This window comes from Alosa alosa, chromosome 6, assembly GCF_017589495.1.
Source record: "Alosa alosa isolate M-15738 ecotype Scorff River chromosome 6, AALO_Geno_1.1, whole genome shotgun sequence".
NCBI lineage: Eukaryota > Metazoa > Chordata > Actinopteri > Clupeiformes > Clupeidae > Alosa > Alosa alosa.
This window is the reverse complement of record NC_063194.1, coordinates 11,598,373-11,620,851: the sequence shown is the minus strand read 5'-3', so window position 1 is coordinate 11,620,851 and position 22,479 is coordinate 11,598,373. Positions and strand designations below refer to the sequence as shown.

Genomic DNA, 22,479 nt, shown 5'->3' with positions numbered 1-22,479 from the left:
ATAATTTAATTGAATATAAAAAAGCACAGGCCCAAGCCAAGAGAGTGATTTATGAGGCCAAAATGAAATACTGGAGAGATTTTTGCAGCAATATTGGGTCAGAAATCAAGGTTAGTGAGGTATGGGGAATGATAAAGAAAATGGGAGGCATTAGAAGGGACTTCTCATTACCAGTAATAAGGGGGAATGATATGGAGGCGGTAACTAATGCAGAAAAGGCGGAGGTACTGGCTAGGGCCTTTGTTAAGGTACACAGCTCACAGAATCTAACAGGTGAAGAGGTAGTGTGGAGAGTAAAGGTAATTGAGGAAAATAGAGACATATTGGGGAGGAAAGGCACATGTGACTGTGCAATTGATACAAATTTCTCATTATTTGAACTGAAAAGAGCTTTAATAGGTGCTAAGAATACTTCACCAGGGAAAGATTATGTGTGCTACAAAATGATTGAGCAGCTATCTGATGAGGCTAAGAGTGTTGTTTTAAAATTGTATAATAAGGTATGGGAACAAGGGAAGTTGCCTAGAATGTGGAAACATTCTGTAGTAGTCCCGATAGGTAAGCAAGGATAAAACAGAGGTTAAAAGTTACAGACCAATAGCTCTTACATCCAATTTATGTAAAGTTATGGAGAAAATGATTACTACAAGACTAAGATACGTAATTGAAAAGAGAAGACTGCTTTCCCCTTACCAGAGTGGATTTCGTAATGGGCGCACTACAATGGACCCTATTATTTGTTTAGAAAATGAAATCAGGAAAGCTCAAGTAAGTAAAGAATCTGTGTTGGCTGTACTGTTTGGCATTGAAAAAGCATATGACATGTTGTGGAAGGAAGGGCTTTTAATCAAGTTAAATAAGATGGGCATGGGTGGCAGGATGTTCAATTGGGTTCAGGATTTTCTGAATATATACAGAAAAATATGTACAGATGTACAGAATATGTACAGAACAATAGAGGTAAGAGTAGGGATGGAATTCTCAAACATTTATCCAATAGAAAATGGTACTCCACAAGGAAGTGTATGTAGTCCATTGCTTTTTAATATAATGATTAATGACATTTTTAATGGAATAGACCAGAGGATGGGTAGAGCATTATATGCTGATGATATATAAGAACAATAGAGGTAAGAGTAGGGATGGAATTCTCAAACATTTATCCAATAGAAAATGGTCCTCCACAAGGAAGTGTATGTAGTCCATTGCTTTTTAATATAATGATTAATGACATTTTTAATGTAATAGACCAGAGGATGGGTAGAGCATTATATGCTGATGATGGGGCAATATGGGTGAGAGGTAGGAATACTGACAACTTGAAGGTTAAAATGCAATCAGCTATTGTTAAGGTCGAGAAGTGGTCACATGAGTGGGGCTTTCATTTATCTATTGAAAAAACACAGTTTATATGTTTTTCCAAAAAAAAGAGCGAACCCTACTCTAGATCTAAAACTATATGGGCAACTACTTAAGCAAGTTGATAATATAAGATATTTGGGGGTATGGTTTGACGTTAAGCTAAATTTTAAAATACATATTCAGAAAGTGATTGATAAGTGTAAAAAAGGAATAAATATACTAAAGTGTTTAGCGGGATTTAGCTGGGGAGCGTCAGGCCTGTCCCTGAAAAGGATTTATACTGCACTGTTTTTACATTACATTACATTACATTTGGCTGACGCTTTTTAACCAAAGCGACTAACAACATGGTAAACAGTAAGTTTTAGAACAATTCTCACAATTTTAGGACAGTTTAAAAAAAAACATTAGAGTACAGTAAGAATAAGTGCGTCGGTGAGTGCTGTTTTTAACAGTTACTTGTCAGTTTAAAACGGCTGGTGAGTGCTAGGATCAGTAAGACTTGTTGTAAGTGTTGCTATGAGTAGATGTTCTCTAAAGAGCTGGGTCTTCAGGAGTTTTTGAAAGTGGAAAAGGATGTCCCTGCCCTTGTAGGAACTGGCAGTGTGTTCCACCAACGAGGAACAACAGATGAGAAAAAGTTTGGATTGGCTTGAGCGCATACCCGGTGGTAGAGCTAGGCGTCGTTAGTCAGAGGAGCCTTGCGGTCTGGAGGTAGTGTAAGTCTGTATGAGGGCATTCAAGTAGGTGGGAGCAGAACCGAGACTACTTTGTAGGCAAGCGTTAGAGACTTGAATTTGATCTTGGCCGCCATAGGTAGCCAGTGTAGCTGGATGAGCAGCGGGTAACATGTGCCCTTTTGGGTTGGTTGTAGACCAGGCGCCCGCCCGCGTTCTGGATCATCTGAAGTGGTTTCACTGCGCAGGCTGGGAGACCTGTCAGGAGGCATTGCAGTAGTCGAAGTCGTGAGATGACTATTGCCTGAACCAGAAGTTGGGTAGCATCTTGAGTCAAGTAAGTCCTGATTTTCCGTATGTTGTAGAGTGCAAAAGCGGCATGACCGGGCGACTGAGACAACATGATCTGAGAAGTTTAGTTGGTTGTCAAGAACAACTCCTAGATTTCTTTGCAGTCCTGGTCGGTGAAACAGACAGGGAGTCAAATTTGATGTTGATGTCGTGGTGTATGGTAGGTTTAGCTGGGAGGACCAGCAGTTCAGTCTTTGAGAGGTTCAGCTGGAGGTGGTGTGCCTTCATCCATGTAGCTATGTCTGAGAGGCAATCCGAGATCCGTGCTGAAACCAAGGGGTCATCAGGTGGAAAGGACAGATAGAGCTGTGTGTCGCCTGCATAGCAGTGGTATGAGAAGCCATGCGAACGGGTAATCTGTCCCAAGGAGGTGGTGTAGATAGCAAAGAGAAGGGGGCCCAGCACTGAGCCCTGGGGACCCCTGTGGTGAGATGGTGAGGTGCAGATAGCTGACCAAGCCATGATAATGCTAAACGAAGCCCCCTGTGAGGTAGGATTCAAACCAGGAGAGAGCAGAACCGAGATTCCCATGTCAGCGAGTATAGAGAGAAGGATACGGTGATTAACCGTGTCAAAGGCAACCCGATAAGTCAAGCAGAATGAGTACTGATGACCGGCGGTCGCCCTGGCTTCTTTAAGGCTTCTGTTACAGACAGCAGAGCCGTTTTAAGGAGTGGCCGCTTTTGAACCCAGACTGATTTGGATCCAGAAGGTTGTTCTGTGAAAGGAAGTCAGAGACCTGTTTGGAGACTGCTTTCGTTCAATGCCTTTGGATAGGAAAGGCAGTAGTGAGACAGGGCGGTAGTTCTCGACTTGAGCAGGGTTGAGAGAAGCTTTCTTAAATAATTGGTGTTACCCAGGCCATTTTGAACGCTGTTGGAAATGTGCCGGAGGTTAACAAGGCATTGATCACATGTGTGATAGCTGGAGCCGATATGGTCGGGCTGATGGACTGAAGTAGGCTCAGAGGTATAGGGTCCAGCGCAGCATGTGGTAGGACGGCTGCATGTCAGAAGTCTGGACACTTCACTCGAGAGGCGTGAATGCTGAAAAAGATGTTCCAGCAGTCCCTAGAGGTTGTAGGAGGTATCTGAGTCAGATCGTTGAGTGGGCATGTAGAGAATTGACTGCTGATTGCCGCCACTTTGTTTGTAAAAATTGAGGCGAGGGTATCTGCAGGCGCTTCTGGATGGAGGAGGAGGCAGCTGAGGGTTGAGTAGCGATTTGAAGGTTGAGAAAAGTTTTGAGTGTCTGTAGCTGTTGATTTTGTCATGGTAGAAAGCCGTCTTAGCAGCAGTGATGCTGGCTGAGAAGGAGGTCAGGAGTGTCTGGTAGTTTTTGAGGTCGTCCAGCTAGTTTGGATTTGTGCCATTTCCTCCGCCGCTCTGAGTTTGGTGCGCTCGATCGGAGGGTATCATTTAGCCATGGATGAGAATGTTTGGATCGAGCTGGCCTTGTGGTAAGAGGGCACAGCTCGCCCAGACACGAGGTCAGTGTGGAGCAGAGCGAAGTCGGTGGTTTCATTAACCTCCAGAGAGGAGAAGGTGTTGAGTGGAGGTAGACCGGAGGCAACCACAGAGGAGAAGTGCGTTGGAGACAGGTTCGGATGTTGCGGGCGGGAAAGTGACCATCGGCTGAGGAGCCGGAGGCTGTTCTGACAGGCTGACGTTGAACTGGATGAAGAAGTGGTCAGAAAGATGGAGAGGTGTCACCATGAGGGTGTCTGTGCTGCAGTTCCGAGTGAAGATCAAGTCAAGCTCTTTGCCAGCTTTGTGAGTCGGGTGGGCTTTGAACCAGTTCGAGGTCAAAGGAGTGGACCAGGGCCAAAAAGTCCGCTGAGCCTGGGGCATCTAAGTGGATGTTCATATCACCGGTGAACAAGAAGCGGACAGTCATGCTCAGGGATGGAGGATAGCAGAGTGTCAAGTTCGTCAATAAAGTCAGCCCTAGTTGGCCTGGAGGGCGGTAGATGACCAGCACGTAGAGAGTTTTGCTGGGGCTTATCACTATGATGGCATGGAATTCGAATGAGACATTTTTGTTTGAAGGCAGTAGCGGGGTGAATTTCCATTTGTTGGAGATCAACGGGCCCGTCCCGCCTCCTCGTCCAGATAGGCGGTGGGTGGGATAGTGTAAGGTTAGTGGAGAGTGCAGCCGGGGTGGCAGTGTTCTCTGGTTTGATCCAAGTCTCAGTGAGAGCAAGGAGTTCCAATGAAAGGTGGTTGGCATAGCCAGCTATGAAGTCGGTTTTGTTGACTGCGGATTGAAAGTTCCACAAGCCCATGGAGAAGGAGGTTTCTGTCGGTGAGGACCGTTTAAGTTCCTGGAGGTTAAGGGGATTTCTGCCCCTTTTGACATGATGCCGTTTTCTGCAATGGCCGGTGATAACAGATATGGTGGAACGGCACATTTTGCCTGTTGTCAGTGCCTGTGCTCGGTGAACTTCAAAGTCAAAGTCAAAGTCAAAGTCAGCTTTATTGTCAATTTCTTCACATGTTCCAGACATACAAAGAGATCGAAATTACGTTTCTCACTATCCCACGGTGAAGACAAGACATATTTTACCAATTTAAGTCCACAGACAAACTTAACATTCAAGTAAAACAAAAGTAAGTAAATAAGTAAATAAGAGGGCACATATAATAATGAAAAATAAGAGCAGCAAAATTTGGTTGAAATTGTGCATAGACAGTCAATAAAATACTAGTGCAAAGTCAGGCCAATAAAAGGCTTGGGTAGTTCTGTTTGACCGAAGTAATAAAGAAAGTGGCATAGTGGTGCAAGTTATGTAAGAGCAGCAGAAGTGTTGTGTTTTCAGGACAACAACACCAAGTTGTAAAGTGTACAAGTGTGCAAGTGTTCAAGTGTGCAAGTGGAGTAGTGCAGGCGGCATTGTGGGTTCAATGTCCAGGATGTTATGTAGCTGAGGGTGGAGGGGGAGAGGAGGGAGAGAGTTCAGCATCCTTACAGCTTGGTGTATGAAGCTGTTGGTGAGTCTGGTAGTCTTGGAGGCAGGGCTTCTGTACCTCTTCCCAGAGGGCAGTAGATCAAACAGATTGTGGCGGGGGTGACTTGCATCACTCACACAATTTTAATTGCTTGCGGGTGAGGTGGGTGGTAAATGTCCTTCAGGAGGGGGGGAGTGAAGCACCAATGATCCTTCCAGCTGTGTTCACTATGCGCCGCAGGGCTTTCCTGTTGTATTCAGTGCAGCTTCCGCCCCACACAGCGATACAGCTGGAGAGGATGCTTTCTCAATGGTGCCTCGCAGAATGTGGTCATGATGGCTGGTGGAGCACTTGCTGCCTGAGTTTCCGAGGAAGTACAGGCGGCGCTGAGCTCTCTTAGCCAGTGATGCAGTGTTGGTGGTCCAGGAGAGGTCTTCACTGATGTGCACCCCAGGAATTTGGTGCTGCTCGCTCTCTCCACCACAGCACCGTCGATGGTCAGTGGCAGGTGTTGGGTGTGACCTCTCCGAAGTCAACAACAATCTCTTTGGTCTTGCTGACGTTCAGCAGGAGGTTGTTGTCCCTGCACCACGTGGTCAGATGGTCGACCTCCAACCTGTATTGAGTCTCGCCGCCCTTGGTGATGAGACCCACCAGAGTTGTGTCGTCCAGCAAATTTCACTATGTGATTGTTGCTGTAGGTTGCAGTGCAGTCATCGTCAGCAGGGTGAAGAGCAGCGGACTGAGCACGCAGCCTTGGGGGCCCCTGTGCTCAGTGTGATGCTGCTTGAGGTATTGTTGCCAACATCGCACTACTTGGGGCCTCTGACAGAGGAAGTCCAGTAGCCAGTTGCAGAGGTAGGTACTGAGTCCCAGTTTGTCAAGTTTGCAGATGAGTTGTTGTGGTATTATGGTGTTGAATGCAGAACTGAAGTCTATAAACAGCAATCTCACATATGAGTCTCTTTTTTTTCCAGGTGGGTGAGGGCTGGGTGGAGGGCAAACATTGCATCCTCTGTAGACCGCTTTGGCTCCGGTATGCAAACTGGAAGGGGTCCAGGGTGGGGGGGGAGAATGGCTTTGATATGTGACATGACAAGCCGCTCAAAGCACTTCATGATGATGGGTGTCAGTGCCACAGGGCGGTAGTCATTGAAGCAGGATGGAGCAGTTTTCTTCGGCACAGGTATGATGGTGGCAGCTTTGAAACATGATGGGACGATGGCTTGCTTCAGGGAAGTGTTAAAGATGTCTGTGAAGACATCCTTAAGCTCCCTCTGCGCAGTCCTTCAGCGCCGACCCTGGGATGTTGTCTGGACCTGTTGCCTTACGGGTGTTGATAGCAGCAAGTGTCCTCTTCACGCTGTCGGCAGAGAGGCACAGGGGCTGCTCATGTAGAGGGGGATGGGTCTTCTGTGGGCAGGTGCTGTTTTGTGCTTCAAAGCGAGCAAAGAAGCGGTTCAGGTTGTTGAGCAGAGGATGTTGCTCTCACAGCTCTGTGGCGGGGCTTGTAGTCCGTGAGGGCCTGAATGCCCTGCCATAGGCTTTGTCGCTCCTGCTGTCTTTGAAGTGGGTGGTTATCTTGTGAGTGTATTCCTTTTTGCTTCCTTGATGCCACGGGACAGGTTGGCTCTCGCTGTTTTTCATGCCAGCTTCATCCCCAGCTCTGTAGGCTTTGTCTCTGGCCCTCAGCAGCCTGAGGACATCCCCTGTCAGCCATGGCTTCCAGTTAGCCCGGAGTGATGATGTCTTTTGTGTGGGTCACATCATCGATGCACTTGGTGATGTAAGAGGTTACAGTGTCTGTATACTCCTCTATGTCTGTCGGTTGTTGTAAGTGGCTGCCTGCTTAAACATTTCCCAGTCTGTTGTGTCAAAGCAGTCTTGAAGAGCATCGGAGGCTCCCTCAGGCCACACTTTTACCTGCTTACGAACCGGTTTGTTAAAACTTTACCCTTTGTCTGTATCGGGGCATTAGCATAACAGTGATATGGTCTGAAAGTCCAATGTGGGGAGGGGGTGGCTTTGTATGCTCCTTTTGTGTGTAGTGTAGACCAGGTCCAGGATGTTATCTCCTCTTGTTGGAAAAATCAACATGCTGGTGTAGCTTTGGAAGTACAGTTTTGAGATCAGCATGGTTAAAATCTCCAGTGAAGATGGTGAAACCGTCTGGGTGTGCCGCCTGTTGTTCACTGACAGCCTGGTACAGTTCACTAAGAGCCGTTCTTATCGCTGTTGTTGTTGGTGGGATGTATACTGCGACTAGCAGAATCGCAGTAATTTCCCTTGGCAGGTAAAAAGGACGGCACTTTATGATCATAAACTCTGCCAGTGGTGAGCAGTGTTTGCATACTACTACAGTGTCCCGGCACCATTCGCCACGGATGTAAACACAGATTCCTCCTCCTCGATTTACCTCCCTTTACAATGGCCCTGTCTGCTCGATAGCATGCTAGCTGCTCCAGTTGTACAGCAGAGTCCGAATGTTGTCATTTAACAAAGTCTCAGTGAAGGCGAGCACACAGCAGTTACTTACTGTCCGTTCGTTGATCTCAGCAGTCGATTATGTGATCCATTTTGTTGTCCAGTGATCGTACATTTGCCAGGAGAATGGATGGTATGGCTGGGCGAGTTGGGCTGGCCGCTAGCCTGGCCGGACGCCCGCAGCTTGCCCTCTTCTGCTTCCTCGCACACCGCTTCGGGCGCTTTCTTTCGGGAGGAGTAGCAGGGCGAGTCCGTGTTGTTGCAGGCGGAGTAGTCCGAAGTTCCTTTAGCGTCTCTGTTGCAAAGTCCAGAACGGCTGCAAAACTTGCTTTTGCAGATGTCAATTAAAACTGCCTGCTGTACTTGTAGTAATGCATCGTAGTAAGACGAGACGGACACGTGAAAACTTTCGGACAAACACTTTTTAAACGAACAAAACACCGTACGGTTGGGACAGAGAGAGGTCGCTGCGTGTGTACGCGCCGCCATCTTGCGCCATCATGCATAACTTGCACAGGTAAACTTGCTTGTCTTGACCGTGTCCGTCTTAAACGAGGCTGGCTGAAACGAGGGCTGCCGCTTCAGCAGCGGCCACTATTTATATTCTGCTAGGAATTGCATGCAGCTGTCCTCCTGTCTCACTAATGATGCATCAGCGTAGACCGCCCTCTGACGTTCGCACAGCTTAGATTGTTCAAAAGGGTGTTAATTACTGTCAACTGAAAGTCCGCTCGCTCACACCGACCGAAACTCACAGTTTCAAGTAGCCTCCTCCCTCAGCTGTTCCCAAACGCCCAGAGTCCAATTCTAACAATTGGAGAGGATTTGGCCAGTAGTAGCCTATGTGTTCTTGCTTTCTCTCTCCCAACTCACTGCAGTTGTTGTCTGATTTTGTTTTTGGTTTTTGATAACGGAAGCATAGTATATAGCTCAACAACTAAAACCTCAATGCAGGAACTAGATAGGATACAGGCCAAGGCACTTCGAATATGTTGTGGTGCGTTTAGGACATCCCATCTCTACAAGTGGAAGTAGGGGAAATGCCTTTAGACCTCAGGCGGTTAAAGTTATCAATGTCTTACTGGACAAATCTAAAGGGTCATGAAGTAACACATCCCACAAAGCAGGTGCTGTTAGAGTGTTGGGAGTATGGGCGCCCATCATGCAGTTTTGGGTGGCATGGGAACAGACAGGCAAAGGAAATGGGAATTGACAGCATTGCATGTAGTAGGCAGGGATTCTATTTATAGCCGGGCCTCAGATTTGGACAAATAAAAGCCAGTATAATTTTGTTTCAATTTAACTCATAAAAGAGCTCTTAATATTTTATATTGTTGGTTGGTATTGTTGCCAATGAAAAGTCATTTACACCATGAGTCTCCAACACGTTGCTCTCATTGCTCTCAAGCTAGTCGCATGCCGCACCCTTCTGAGCTAGAGACTGAAGCCTACATTTAAACACAATTGTTGCTGCCAGGCATCAGCCTATGAATTTTATAAAAAAGTAAGTCATGCATAATTTAAAAAATAACTACATTTAGGCTATCTTAGACATCTTTGGCTATACGGAATAAGGTTTCCCTTGCAGCACAGCACACGAATGAATGAAAGCGGGATACCTTATCTCGCAATAAGTGGATGGCAATCAAAATTCCCGACACTATGAAACTTAATAGTAAGCCATTAAATACCTCACAGATTTCAGTGGTCATCAGTCCCGATATTTAGCAATATAATCAACAGTCCAAACGTAAATTAAATCTCAAATTAAACATCTGCTTTTGATAGCCTACCCAAGCCGCTCCAAACGAAAAGTAGCCTAGGCTATGTCTCACAATAAAATGCAAGAAATAAAGGACTATATTATAGCTGACTCAAATACAAGCCATGGCCAAATAAAGGTGCTGTGCTTTGCGCAGCCTAAATTTGAGGATTTACGGGTCTCCTAAACATCCCTCACCTGTTATCTAGACATGCATGAAAACATTTGAAAACAAAACGCACTGTCATGTAATATTTGATCGCTGTTTTGCTACTAATTATCTTTCACGTAATGAATCACGCTGAAAGTGAAAGTAGGCCTAATGTGCGCTCCGTGTCTGTAGCTGTCTGTTCACGTCCGCAATCGAACGTCAAATAGAGAAGTCATCCATGTTCTCTCTACGTTATAGTCTAGGCGGTCATGCTTCTGTATTTGCAAAATTCCTGACGGTTCCTGATCGCTAAATGTTTGTTTTCCTTTCCTGTCGATAGCGGTTGATGTTGAAGCACCTAGCCTATAATTTGACTTCAGCGGTGACAAATCCTGCTGAGAGAGAGAGAGCAACGAAAGAGAGGCACCCCTAAAGTGGTCCTGCGCGCGCGCGCGTGTGTGTGTGTGTGTCTCTGCATGGGGTTCAATTGAAGTCAGAGTTGGTCCGTCAATAGTCCCCACTGTAAAAAGTTTAACGTAAAATTTACAGCAACTTGCTGGCAGCAAATAACCAGCAAGTTGCTGTATTTCACTCTACAGTACACCTACTGTATATGAAATCACAGTACCTATGCCTGATACTGTAAATGCAAACTACAGTAGTACTACCAGTGCTGTAATGTATACAGTATTGAATTGTCTACCGTATTTTTAATCACAGTACTTATGGATCATACTGTAACTTAGTACAGTAGTAATACCAGTGCTGTAATATTATATACAGTACTTTTGGGAAATTCATATCCTGCTTTATCTACAGCCAGGATAAATCTGACTAGGCCTAGGTATGGTTTAGGCTACACAAACTTGCATAAATAACCATTGACAACTTGTTATCAGTTTGAAAAGCAAGTACATTTATTCACTTTTTTCCGTTTAGAAATTATCGTGTGCTGCATCCTAACGTTAGACCAACGGTTGCAGTCAGCCTGATCCACCACCAGTAGCAGAGTGAAGCAGCACCTAGCAGAAATAGAAGAAAAAAAGATAAACAGTGTTAGATAACAAATTTCAACTGAAACTGAAGGCTACTTACAAGTGAAACTTTAGAATAATCATTTATATATACTGTATGTTTTTTGAGTTTACTGTCAAAATGCCAGGCTGAAGATGGTGTTAGCATAACTCAGTTTCGCAAGGTATATTTAGCTGCTAACGTTAGCCAGCTGGGTGAGCTCATTGATGAGGTTTGCTTGCAGCAACACATATGGCAGCAACAGCCATTCGCGCTGTTCGTCCGAACAACGGTTAATGATAGTCAGATGTGACTTAAAGTTAACTTATATCAATATTGCTAAAGTTAGCCTATTAAACTCACAAAACCGTACATGATTACGATGAGTTAACGTTACATAAGTTAGCTGGTAGCAGCTAAACCTCCACGTTAACGTTAACCAGCAGCACATCATCTTCAGCCTAACATTGTGACAGTAACATACTAGGCCTAGCACTACTAGCGAATGTTTTATATAAATTGTATGAATATAATAAACTGTAACTTACTGAGAACTAAGGTAGGCCTAATATAAATGAGACTGCCAAAACGTTAACGTAACATAAAACATTAACGTTAATGCCACCTTCACAGCAACAGCAACTATGATAGCTAGCCTAACGTTACTTAGTTGATCCAACAAGCATGGATGAGTTTGTAAGTTAGACAGTACAACGTACATAGACTGTACACATGCCCGAATTTAATGTAGTACAATTTCACAATGAAACATTAACGTTACATAAATAAATGCTTGCTTACCATTAAGGTGGAGCTGCGAACTTGACAGAGTGCTGAACACCGTTGGTCTGACTGACTGAACTGTTGCTCAAAAATGATCTCCCGCCGCCGGACAGTTCAAACGTCGTCAGCCGGTGCACGCGTTCAATCACCACGTCAAAATTTCCCAGTAAACCATAAATCCATGACTTTTCAATATCTTTTCAAAATGATGATTTGGATGGAAAATCAACATAATATCAATGTCACCTTGCTATCTGGGAGCTTAACTTTGTATTTATGTGCAAAAAGAAAACAGAAAACCCCAACTGATTTTCCGCCATGTTTTTTTCAAAATTTTCAAAAAGCTGACAAGTGAGGGAGGAGTCAGATTTATTACTGTGTTATGATTCGCAGCAAATTTTTATTACTGTAGTTTGACCATTTTTGACCATAATTCATAGCGAAACTACAGCAACATACTGTATTCACAAATACAGTACACATTTTTCTCAAAAACAGCAGTGATGCTGTGAAAATCACAGAATCTTGTTACATTCAGGCCGCTCCATTATTATATTAATGTCAGACAGGGTACAGGGTAAAATGTGTGGGAATCTCTCGCATTATGGTGGCTAGATTTGCGGGACTTTTATTATTATGCTCAATACTAAGTAATAATGTATTACGCAATACCATAATTCAGCTGGAATTTAGACCCTTTTAAATGTGCATCTTTTTTTCTCTCGCTCTCTCGGAGGTGGCCAGCCAAGCAATTGTTCTTCTGCATGCCAGCCTGTGCCAATATATCGTCCAAAATGATTGATTGCATTGCACTCTCCACATTTTTAGCTAAATTTTCATGTACCACATCATCATTTGAGTTCAGTGATTTTTTTGGTAAATTGCTTTACAATTAGCGTCGGGCCTTGTCAACAGCCTTTGGCTTGCCTCTTGCCACTATTCACTCCTTCTTCTTCATTAACATTCCCTGTAGAATTCTCAATATTTTTGGCCTCAATGTGTACAGTTACATAGTCTGTCTGTTCTTAGTCTTGGATTTTGTGAAATACATTTCTAAATATCACCTGCTTGCTGCAACTTCGGTCTGCACGTCAATTTAAACCTGCATCTTTTTCTCTCTCGAGCATTTAATCTGCTGCCAGCTTGTATCTCTACATCATCCAAAATGCTTGATTGCATTGCATTCTCCACATTTTTAGCTACATTTTCATGTACCACATCAGCATTTTTGTTCTGTGAATCTTTTGTAAATTGCTTTACAAATACCGTCGGGCCTATTGGCCTATTGCCATGGCTTGCCTCAGCTTAGGTCACGTTCTTTTAAAACCATCTTTTTCTCTATCATGAGCATTTAATCTGCTGCCAGCTTGTGACTCCACGTCGCCCAAAATGCTTGATTGCATTGTATTCTCCACATTTTTAGCTACATTTTCATGTATCATATTAGCATTTTTGTTCAGTGAATCTTTTGTAAATTGCTTTACAATTACCGTCGGGCCTATAGGCCTATTGTTTCGGTCCCGTCTAAAACTGCCTCTTTTTCTCTCTCATGAGCATTTAATCTGCTGCCAGCTTGTGACTCCACATCGCCCAAAATGCTTGATTGCATTGTATTATCCACATTTTAGTGCACCTCATGGCATTTTCTTTCAGTGAATCTTTTGCTTTGCAATTACCTTCCTGCCCTCCTCTTGGCTGCCTTCACTCCTTCATCTTCATTAATCTTTTTGGCCTCAATAATCCAGTTACATAGTCTCTGTTTTTGGTTTTAGATTTTGTGAAATAGATTTCTAAATAAATGCGACTTATAGTCCAGTGCGACTTATATATGTTTTTTTCCTGCTCATGACGCATTTTTTGACTGATGCGACTTATACTCAGGAGCTACTTATAGTCCGGAAAATACGGTACATATTATAGGCAAACATCAAATGGGGGTATGTGCACACTGTGGCAATAGAAAGTGTTAAACACATACTCATAGACTGCACATATTATAACAGAGAAAGAGAAAACATGAAGGGAGTGGTTAAAAAAGATCTAACCATGGGAAACCTTCTAAGTATATCTAGCACACAGTCCACAGCTAAGGCTGTTATAGCTTTCATAAAAGAGACCCAACTAGCAAATAGAATTTAGGTTTTTTTTTGTTTTTTTTTCCCCATTTAATTTAAAAACTGGATATAAATAGCATCCCGTTGGATCACACCTCAGCCCCGGAAGATGGCGGTAGTGCACGAAGTATGCAAACTGCCACTAAACATTATAGAAGAAGAAGATTCTAGGAGCCATTCTGTAGTCAGAATCTCCCGCACCACTAAGGTGTGTAGTCATCATCCTCTGAGCTGGTATGTTCATTCTCTGATTGCTTCATATGGTTTCCTAAATGTTCCTTTAACCTGTTTCGTAACTTTCACATTATTCATTTAAGATGTACCTTCTATAATGTATTGGATGAATAGCTTGTACCTGACAAATAAATTGTTATGCTTTGACCCGCATAGTTTTCTAGAATTTCTTTAGATATCCCTCAAAGTTTTGCCAAGGGGAACGGCTAGGATTAGTCCCTAGGGCCGTGGGGCTAAATCAGTGAAAGTAGGCATGCTACCAGGAGAACTGGCCATCGTATTGTACTGTGGTGGGTCACTGATTTTATTAGTAATCTGGAATTAGACCGCTAACCTTAGCACACCCTGAACCCTCTGTAGCTTCGATAAGATGTTCTGTCCAGATGAGTATAGTGGTCCAGGCCAGCACTATAGCCTCTGACCAACTTTCACACTAGGATCATTACTCAGTAAATGGCGCCTCGCGAATTAAGTGCTCCACATACTCGACGCACCCAACCTGTAGCGCGACAATGTGACGTCACAGAAGTGCCGTAACCATTTATACTCGCGCGTCGTGGTCACGACACTAGTTGCAATATTCTCCTGAACAGAGGTGTCGCTGTTGTGAAAAGATTAGCAGCTAACTACGTTACACAGCAGAAGAAGCTGCATTAAGAAACACTAGTAGCAGAGAATGTAAAACGGGCTCTGCTATTAGCTAACCTCTGTGATGGTACTTCAGACTTTGGTTGCTACTATTCACAACTACCACCATCATTATCATCTAGTTTCCAAGGTGTGCTTTGGGTAGATTGATAGATAGATAGATAGATAGATAGATAGATACTTTAGTCATCCCGGGAAATTTTAATAATTTAAACAGTTTAGTTAGCTGGCTAGCTAGCTAGCAGCTGGCTGAGTTTGTGTAATTTCCTGAAGTGGAAAGAGATTTTGTTCAGGCCTTAATAGATATCCTTTGTTTGAAAATAAATCGTTTCTATTCTTTCCTCTTAATTCCATGTGTTGCAACTCTCGCTGGTAACTTTATTAACTTATCCAGCAAACTATTACAAATTCGCGACTGTAACAAAACACTGCAACTCTAAACGCCCTCGATCTAGTCCATCTTCCTGTTTCCACTTTGTCGCTCGTTTCAAAAAATATATGGTGGTGCGCTACCTCTCGCCCACCTGGCTAAAATCCTGGCGCAGCAAGATCTCGTCATTTTGGCGTCACGGTGTCAGCTACCGGGTCGGGTCGTCGGTATGGAGAACGCCTTAGTCGGCCGAGGAGGGGCTCGCACACTATTCTTGGGGAAGTTGAGTCTAATTAAAATAGCTAGAAGGCATTCTTGTAACAGTATCGTGGGTAGGCCTACATCGGCCTACTATGGATAGTAATATTACTTTGACCGAAACTTCTCCATATCTAGCGGGGTCAGAATCATTAGGTTAACAGGGGTTCTATAATCAATCCGCGCGCGCGGACAGCTTCACGATTTCCTTCGACCACTCCCAGTTCCCTCATTGGTCCTGACGAGTGACGTCTTATAAATCTAACCGTTGGACTTAATTTGTGCAATTATATGTTAATAATACAATTTGTTTGAGTTATAAAATAGCTGTAGTCCTATTATTTAGGCCTACTTATCTAGGCCTACTGTAAATCCTCAAATTATGGCAGGGGTCTTTTCTTTACTTATAGGCTGCGTAAGCACATGCCTTTATTTAATTAAGCATTATTTACTTTTTATTATAGGCTGTGCAATTGTGCATCTTAAGCCTCTCGCAAGCTCAAAAGAGGGCAGCACGCGATTGATCTTGAGAGTGACGTGAGACCCGTGGTGTAAATATTAACTTTCAGTGTTTTACGATGTCTTTGTATATTAGGCCTACTTTTAATTAAAAAGTGTTTCTTGCGTGCGTTCATTCTCTCATTCTCTACATTCATGACATGAGAAATGGAAATTATAGAACGAAAATGACAAATTAGGCAGTTGGCTAAACGTTTTAAACTTGCACAAAACTGATGAACCCAGCATCAGTTCGTCGCATAAATCAAAACACAAATTGAAGCAACACTGACCATTGGACAATCCTACTACAAAACCTTTCCATAGGCATTCAACGTTTATGACATAAGAAGTGGATTATGAACGCATTTCATCACACCTGACAATTAAACGGAGCTGTGGCTTTTCGCGATTTGACTGATTCTTGAGGTTTCAGCGCGAGTGTTGACTTGCATCGCGGCGTCTTTTTTTAAGATGGTGGCGTAAAACGAAGGAAAGCCCTCTAATCGGACGGGCAAGACTGACAAGTAGACCGTGCGTCCGTGGCTTCTGGCGTAGGCCTATGTCAAACAGATGCTTTCTCTTCGATCTCCACAAATTAAGCTACAGTTAATTCCTTAGCCGTTTGAATAAATTTGCGTTTGCGATTAACAACGTGACAGACAACGTTGTGTTAAATATCGATCCAAACACTCTCATCCATGGCTAAATGATACCCTCCGATCGCAGCGCACCAAACTCAGAGCCGCGGAGAGGAAATGGCACAAATCCAAACTAACTGATGACCTCAAAAACTACCAGACACTCCTGACCTCTTTCTCAGCCAGCATCACTGCTGCTAAGACGGCTATCTACAATGACAAAATCAACAGCGCTACAGACACTCGAAAACTTTTCTCAACCTTCAAATCGCTACTCAACCCTCAGCTGCCTCCTCCTCCATCCAGCCTTACTGCAGATACCCTCGCCTCATTTTTTACAAACAAAGTGGCGGCAATCAGCAGTCAATTCTCTACATGCCCACTCAACGAATCTGACTCAGATACCGCACTCCTACTACCTCTAGGGACTGCTGGAACATCTTTTTCAGCCTTCACGCCTCTCTCCGAGATAGTGTTAATTTCGTCAGACGAGACGAGAGGAAATATGTTCGTCAACAACCTTTTTTTTCATGACTAAAGGCGAGGCGATGACGAGGCGGCAGTAATGTCCTGAAACACTGACTAAGACTATCTTAAGATGCATTATTGTTGACGAAAAAAAAGACGAGAGACTAAAATGTTTTTGCATGAAATAAAAACTAAGATAAAATCTCTCTTCATTTTAAGTCTACAAAATGAGAAGACAGAATATCTAGCTGTTATGTTTTCAAAATATTCGAATGAGTTCATAACAACAGCTTTCCTGTAGGCTAGTCTACGTGCTGTTGCTGCAACCCTGTGGCTGCAACACGAAACTACATGGAACAAGAACACTGGAGATTTCTGCCAGAGTTAGCAAGCTAACTACCTAAGCTTTATGCCACAATGCTACATACCCAGAAGTTGAAGCTTCTCTCATACAAATTAACATCCCCCAGAATGTCCATACGAAAATGTTCATCATGTAATGTCAACTATTGAACTAGTTAGACTGATGATGCAAAGTTTGCTAGCAAGTAAGCTAATATGGAAAGTTCGCTAGCAAGTTAGCTATGGCTAAGATGGAGAGTCTGTTTGGGGAATGTGTTGTGTTTTGAAGCGATATCGCCATCTAGCGGTAAAACATTAATACTTTGGCCTATGACAGTGTTTCTCAAACTTTTTTCAGCTTCAGGACCACTTAACTAACCCTAGCTAAAAAAAAAAAAAAGATTAGACCTACTTCAACAGTAGCCTATAATTAGTCTACACAATAGGCCTACTCACTGAACCACCTTGCTTATTGTCTTTGCACTTTGCTTATTGTGTGGATTCATACTGTATGATTAAAACTGGCATATCTTACATAGACAGTGTTGTAGAACTGTTTTTACATACAAGTTGGTTCAATATTGCAAACAACTCATCTATATTATATTTTACCACGTCTGCTCGCGTTCTACTTGGGATAGCTTGCGGACCACCAGTGATCCCCGGACCTACACTTTAAGAAACACTGGTCTACGAATATGACAGTGGTCCGGTCAAATCTTTTACTGTCTATGGTCAAATCCCAGCCAAGCTATAACTGTAGCTCGACTTACCTGTGCATGTAAACATACTGACTGACAAAAAATCAGAATGAGTAATTATAACAGACGAGTAGCCCTGTGGACACACAATATTGTTGGAAAATTGAGATGTGTGAAACACTATTTGACTCAAATGGTAATCAGAAATAATTTGTTATAAAAAAAAAAGACTAAAATGTGTTGACTAAAACTGACTAAGACTAAGATACCTTTAGTTTTCTTTTGACTAAAACTAGACTGAAATGACGAGACTTTTAGACGACTAAAACTTGACTAACAAAAATGATATTTGAATGACTAAATATGACAAAGACTAAAAAGGACATTTCGTCACAAGACTAAGACTAAGACTAAATTAAAAATAGGTGACAAAATTAACACTACTCCGAGAGTGAAGTATCTAGACTCCTGACATGCAGCCGTCCTACCACATGCTCACTGGACCCTATACCTACGAGCCTACTTCAGTCCATCAGCCCGACCATCGCTCCAGCTATCACACATGTGATCAATGCCTCATAACCTCCGGCACATTTCCAACAGCGTTCAAAATGGCCGGGTAACACACCGTTACTTAAGAAAGCTTCTCTCAACCCTGCTCAAGTCGAGAACTACCGCCCTGTCTCCTCCTGCCTTTCCTATCCAAAGGCATTGAGCGAGCAGTCTCCAAACAGGTCTCTGACTTCCTTTCACAGAACAACCTTCTGGATCCAAATCAGTCTGGGTTCAAAAGCAGCCACTCTACCGCTTGGCTCTGCTGTCTGTAACAGAAGCCTTAAAAGAAGCCAGGCCGACCGCTCGGGTCATCAGTACTCATTCTGCTTGACCTATCGGCTGCCTTTGACACGGTTAATCACCGCATCCTTCTCTCTATACTCGCTAACATGGGAATCTCCGGTTCTGCTCTCTCCCTGGTTTGAATCCTACCTCACAGGGCCTTTCGTTTAGCATTATCATGGCTTGGTCAGCTATCTGCACCTCACCATCTCACCACAGGGGTCCCCAGGGCTCAGTGCTGGGCCCCTTCTCTTTGCTATCTACACCACCTCCTTGGGACAGATTACCCGTTAGCATGGCTTCTCATACCACTGCTATGCAGGCGACACACAGCTCTATCTGTCCTTTCCACCTGATGACCCCTTGGTTTCAGCACGGATCTCGGATTGCCTCTCAGACATAGCTACATGGATGAAGGCACACCACCTCCAGCTGAACCTCTCAAAGACTGAACTGCTGGTCCTCCCAGCTAAACCTACCATACACCACGACATCAACATCAAATTTGACTCCCTGTCTGTTTCACCTACCAGGACTGCAAGAAATCTAGGAGTTGTTCTCGACAACCAACTAAACTTCTCAGATCATGTTGCCTCAGTCGCCCGGTCATGCCGTTTCGCACTCTACAACATAAGGAAAATTAGGACTTACTTGACTCAAGATGCTACCCAACTTCTGGTTCAGGCAATAGTCATCTCACGACTCGACTACTGCAATGCCCTCCTGACAGGTCTCCCAGCCTGCGCAGTGAAACCACTTCAGATGATCCAGAACGCGGCGGCGCGCCTGGTCTACAACCAACCCAAAAGGGCACATGTTACCCCGCTGCTCATCCAGCTACACTGGCTACCTATGGCGGCCCGCATCAAATTCAAGGCTCTAACGCTTGCCTACAAAGTAGTCTCCGGTTCTGCTCCCACCTACTTGAATGCCCTCATACAGACATACGCTATCTCCAGACCGCTGCGCTCCTCAGACGAACGACGTCTAGCTCTACCACCGGTACGCTCAAGCCAATCCAAACTTTTCTCATCTGCTGTTCCTCGTTGGTGGAACACACTGCCAGTTCCTACAAGGGCAGGGACATCCTTCTCCATTTTCAAAAAACTCCTGAAGACCCAGCTCTTTAGAGAACATCTCCTCTCATAGCAACACTTACAACAAGTCTTACTGATCCTAGCACTCACCAGCCATCTTAAACTGACAAGTAACTGTTAAAAACAACACTCACTGATGCACTTATTCTTACTGTACTCTAATGTTTTTAAATTGTCCTAAAATTGTTGAGAATTGCTCTAAAACTTAAACTGTTTACCATGTTGTTAGTCGCTTTGGCTAAAAAAGCGTCAGCCAAATGTAATGTAATGTAAACTTGTAGAACTTTGTTCAAAATTGATACATTCAAGTTGACTTTGCAAAGTTGTGTAGGCTACCACGCCAGTTGAAGTCTGCATGAACAGTTATTGCACAAGCCACCGTTTGATTTGCTTAGGGGAGATGCAGGCTGAACCCGTTTGAGGGAGAGAGGCGCAGGGAGAGAATGCGTGCTGTAGCTACACTACGCACATCTCTATGAAATAATGTAGCCTGTCAAGGCTAATCCATATTTTAAATAAGCAATCATGGAGACAAAAATAGGCTATATGAATAGGCCTAGGCCTAATGCAGGGATGGACATTACAGTTATTTAGTAACTGTAACGAATTAATGAAATTTAAATGTAGGCTACCTTTAGACTACTTCGTTTCCCAACAAAGTAACGAAATTACATTAACGACGCTATATCCCAAACATAGGCCTATTGAACTTAGTTTTGGTGGATGATGGACAGATGTCAGTGCCCTAGCCTAATTTACCCTCGGGAATAATTCAACATTGTCTTTATACAATATATTTAACTGGTCTAGACATGGTGTGGTCTATTGGGTTTCTCGTAATTTCAACATACAGCTTTAAAGAACAAATATTGATAACATTTTAGGATCAGCGCCATAGGATTCCCACGGTAGCCAGCGTCTGTGACGACACCTGAGCTTATTAAAATGGCGCCCAGAGTCATAGAACGTACTTCAACATATCCAAAGTATTTTCCAGCCAGTAGGCTAATCCATCTTGCGTGTAGCGCTCTAGAATCTTTGCTCCAAAGTCAGTGTTTTCCTAACTTCAGATAGGAAAGGTGTATAACAGAAATGTCTTAAGGCAAGACACAGCAGGTGTTACGGTCAGGTTGAGGGATAACACACTGATTAATGGCTGCCTGAGGACCAGCTGACTGCTGGGCGTGGCAGGCGCGATGTTTTAAAAATTGATTACAGGTGGATACCTGGGGGAGCGCGAAAACGCCAGTCTCGCGCAGGAGTTTGAAAGTGTGCACGCTACTCGCCAACGCTGACTAGGATTACCTGTTCCTCCGACGTCCCTTCGGACTATTGTGGTTTTTGTTTATTCTTATACAACGTTTTCGTCTGGCACCCGGACTTTACCAATCAAAACTTGAACTCCCAAAAACCAAACAACCGCAAGAGAGCTGGCCGTTCTCGGGAAAGAGCAAGACCTGTGCTGGCCCGGTACGCACGCTCGCCTGGGAAGTCGGTAAGCTGGTTCCTCTTGCAGTCTTTAGTCTTTACATATCAACATCTTCACCCACACCACTGATATAGACTCCCAACTAAATTGAGCCCCCATAGGGCTCAATTTAGCCAGCTATTGTTAAACCCCCCTAGACTAACGAGCTATCTTGGTAAATTAGGTAGGCTGGCTTTTGGTTTTCGCGTTTGACTTTGGCATTCGCGGAATTCGCGTTTGTGGGTCGCAGGGTGAACCCTCGGTTGTAACAGCAGGTGAAAACATTGTTTTTTCATGCACTGGTCAATTTCGAGATTAACTACCAGTGCTTTTTCAAAGTTCCGAGGCACCGCAACGAAACACTGTTGGTAGCATTGGCTAACTAGCGCCAGATTTCTGAGTGCAGGGGACAAGCCGAGGTGAGCTATGAGACATACGTTCACACTCTGTATCATGTTTCAACACACTTTAGGTCAATATCACACCGGAATTCTCCTTTAAGTCACCAAAATTCTAAATAAACGTTCCTAACTTTAGGATGGCCCATAACATATGATGCCAGTCATCTCGATAGAGCTCTGATATCTCAATGTATCGCAATGGATGTACTGCTCAATCGGAAGTTCGGAGACAATATGGGCAAAGGTAGCGCTCCTCATGTTTGCGCGCGTGGAATAAGGTGAATAAACAACTCACCATAGACTTCTGACCAGGTTTCTCTTGGTCAGTGACGTAATGCATTTTTAGGTGGTGTTCAATAGCGATTTTTAGACAATTTAAAAAATAAACATGCAAAATAAGAAAATAAACTTTGCGCCGGGTGGAAAACAAGTTTTGCACCATGCGCCAGGGTGCAAGATAGGACCCTAAGATTACCACCAAATTATTTCTTTACACCCCTTTTTATTCAACTTTACCAGGGGCGTCATTAAAAGTGGTGTGCATTATGTCAAAGAAACTTTTACTACCAGTTCATCTACCTGTGATCTGTCCAATAAGTCTAGTAGCTCCAACGTCATCCACACTCTGAAACTCTCTGATCCAGATGTTGAGTTGATCTTTGTCATTGCCCTTACTATAGTAGAAGAACTCTAGGCACTGGAAATCTCTTTGGGGAGTCATTATTTTGGTTTTTAATAATCCTCTGTCTCCAGTCATTCCACTGACTGTGCTAAAATGCATAAAATGTCCTTTACCTGCAGATGAAAATGCCCTCTAACATACAGTAATATGAATTTTTCAATTATCATTCAATCATCAGTGCAATCAAT

At 43.7% G+C, this 22,479-nt stretch overlaps 1 protein-coding gene across 9 annotated transcripts in view; it reads right to left on the bottom strand.

The window, feature by feature from the left end:
* Window positions 1–22,479, bottom strand: part of LOC125296309 (meprin A subunit beta-like) — a 53,110-nt gene that overhangs the window by 6,612 nt on the left and 24,019 nt on the right. For 8 of the 9 annotated variants that reach the window (XM_048246156.1, XM_048246163.1, XM_048246155.1 and 5 more), the window contains one exon: window positions 22,189–22,404. The exons of the other annotated variant lie outside the window; for it this stretch is intronic. In XM_048246156.1, coding sequence (XP_048102113.1) covers window positions 22,189–22,404 — 216 coding nt within the window. The remainder of the gene's footprint in view (window positions 1–22,188; window positions 22,405–22,479) is intronic. 9 annotated transcript variants of the gene reach the window in all.